General features: G+C 66.5%; 1 protein-coding gene across 1 annotated transcript; it reads left to right on the forward strand.

The window, feature by feature from the left end:
• Positions 1-296: 296 nt before the first annotated feature.
• On the forward strand, positions 297-1,514 carry BBK36DRAFT_1131511 (hypothetical protein; the record flags this gene model as incomplete). Its single annotated transcript, XM_024891988.1, has 1 exon — positions 297-1,514. The coding sequence occupies one exon, from the start codon at positions 297-299 to the stop codon at positions 1,512-1,514; it is 1,218 nt and encodes a 405-aa protein (XP_024744790.1).
• Positions 1,515-1,545: the final 31 nt, after the last annotated feature.

The following is a 1,545-nucleotide window of genomic DNA, read 5'->3' on the forward strand; positions in this document are numbered from 1 at the left end:
ACGATCTGTGCCCTCTTGGACGCAGAACCATGGGTCCGGATAATCTTCGACCCGGCCTCTTCCATGAGACAACGGCAGACGGCCGATCCAGCGAGCCCCTGCTGTCGAGGCCCGACTCAGTAGCAGAGGCGGCAGACCTGGACGACAAGGACGTCGAGCGAGGCCGATCCTCGCGATCCCCCGGCGGCGGACACTCTGGCCACTCTGGCGCGTCCCTCTCGCATCCGGCCTCGACGCCTCTGTTCCCGCATCACGACTCCTCCGCGTCCCGGCCGGCAATGACTCGACGTTCGACGATGCGCAGCCGCAGCCCCGGCCAGCTGGCGGCCAGCTCGGCGCGCAAGAAGTACACGTACGCGGCCTTCTTCCTGGCGCTGAGCCTGGTGGCCTTTTGCATCCAGACGGAGCTGAGCGCCTACATCCAGGGCGATCTGGGCTGGGACAAGGCCTACTGCATGATGTTCTTCACCCACAGCTCCTGGGTGCTCATGTGGCCCGCCCAGCTGCTCATCCTGCGCCTGCAGAAGCGCGACACGCCCTGGCCGGCCTTTTGGCGCCGCCACCTGCAGCTCGTCCGCTCCACGGCCCTCATGGTCGAGCTGCAGACGCTCGACGTCTTTGGCCTGCAGCGGCCCGCGGCCAAGAGCGTGCGCTACCTGGCCCGCACCACCGCCTTCATCACCACCGCCCTGACCGTCGCCGGCCTGAGCTGGTACCTCGCCGTCAGCCTCACCACGCCCTCCGACCTCACCGCCATCTACAACTGCTCCGCCTTCTTCGCCTACGCCTTCTCAGTGCCGCTGCTCAAGGAGCCGCTGCGCCTGGACAAGTCGGTGGCCGTCATCATCGCCATCATCGGCGTCCTGGTGGTGGCCTACGGCGACACCGGATCCGAAGCCGGCTCCGGTTCCGACGCCCAGCCGGGAGGCCCGGGCGAGGATGCCGACGTGGATGCCGGTAGCCGCTTCCTGGGCAACATCATCATCGGCGTCGGCTCCGTGCTCTACGGGCTGTACGAGGTGCTATACAAGCGCTTCGCCTGCCCTCCCGACGGCGTGTCCCCCGGCCGCGGCATGATCTTCGCAAATACCTTCGGCTCCTGCATCGGCCTCTTCACCCTCACCGTGCTCTGGATCCCGCTGCCCATCCTGCACTGGCTGGGGCTCGAGATCTTCGAGCTGCCCGATGCCTCCACGTGCTGGCTGATCCTCTTGGCCGTGCTGGCCAACGCCACGTTCAGCGCGTCCTTCCTCATCCTTATCTCGCTCACCTCACCCGTGCTCTCCTCCGTCGCGGCCCTGCTCACCATCTTCATCGTGGCCATTGCGGACTGGTTCATCACGGGCCAGCCCCTGAGCCCGGCGGCCGTGCTCGGCGGGTCCATGATCATCGTCGCGTTTGGCGCGCTCAGCTGGAGCACGTACCGCGAGATGATGGAGCACGAGATGGAGAAGCGGAGGGTCGATCTCGCGGATAGCGATGAGGATGGGGACTTGAGCAGCCACGAGGATTGACTTGCATCATCTTGAACCGGGGGGGGGGGGG

This window comes from Trichoderma citrinoviride, assembly GCF_003025115.1.
Source record: "Trichoderma citrinoviride strain TUCIM 6016 unplaced genomic scaffold BBK36scaffold_291, whole genome shotgun sequence".
Taxonomy (NCBI): domain Eukaryota; kingdom Fungi; phylum Ascomycota; class Sordariomycetes; order Hypocreales; family Hypocreaceae; genus Trichoderma; species Trichoderma citrinoviride.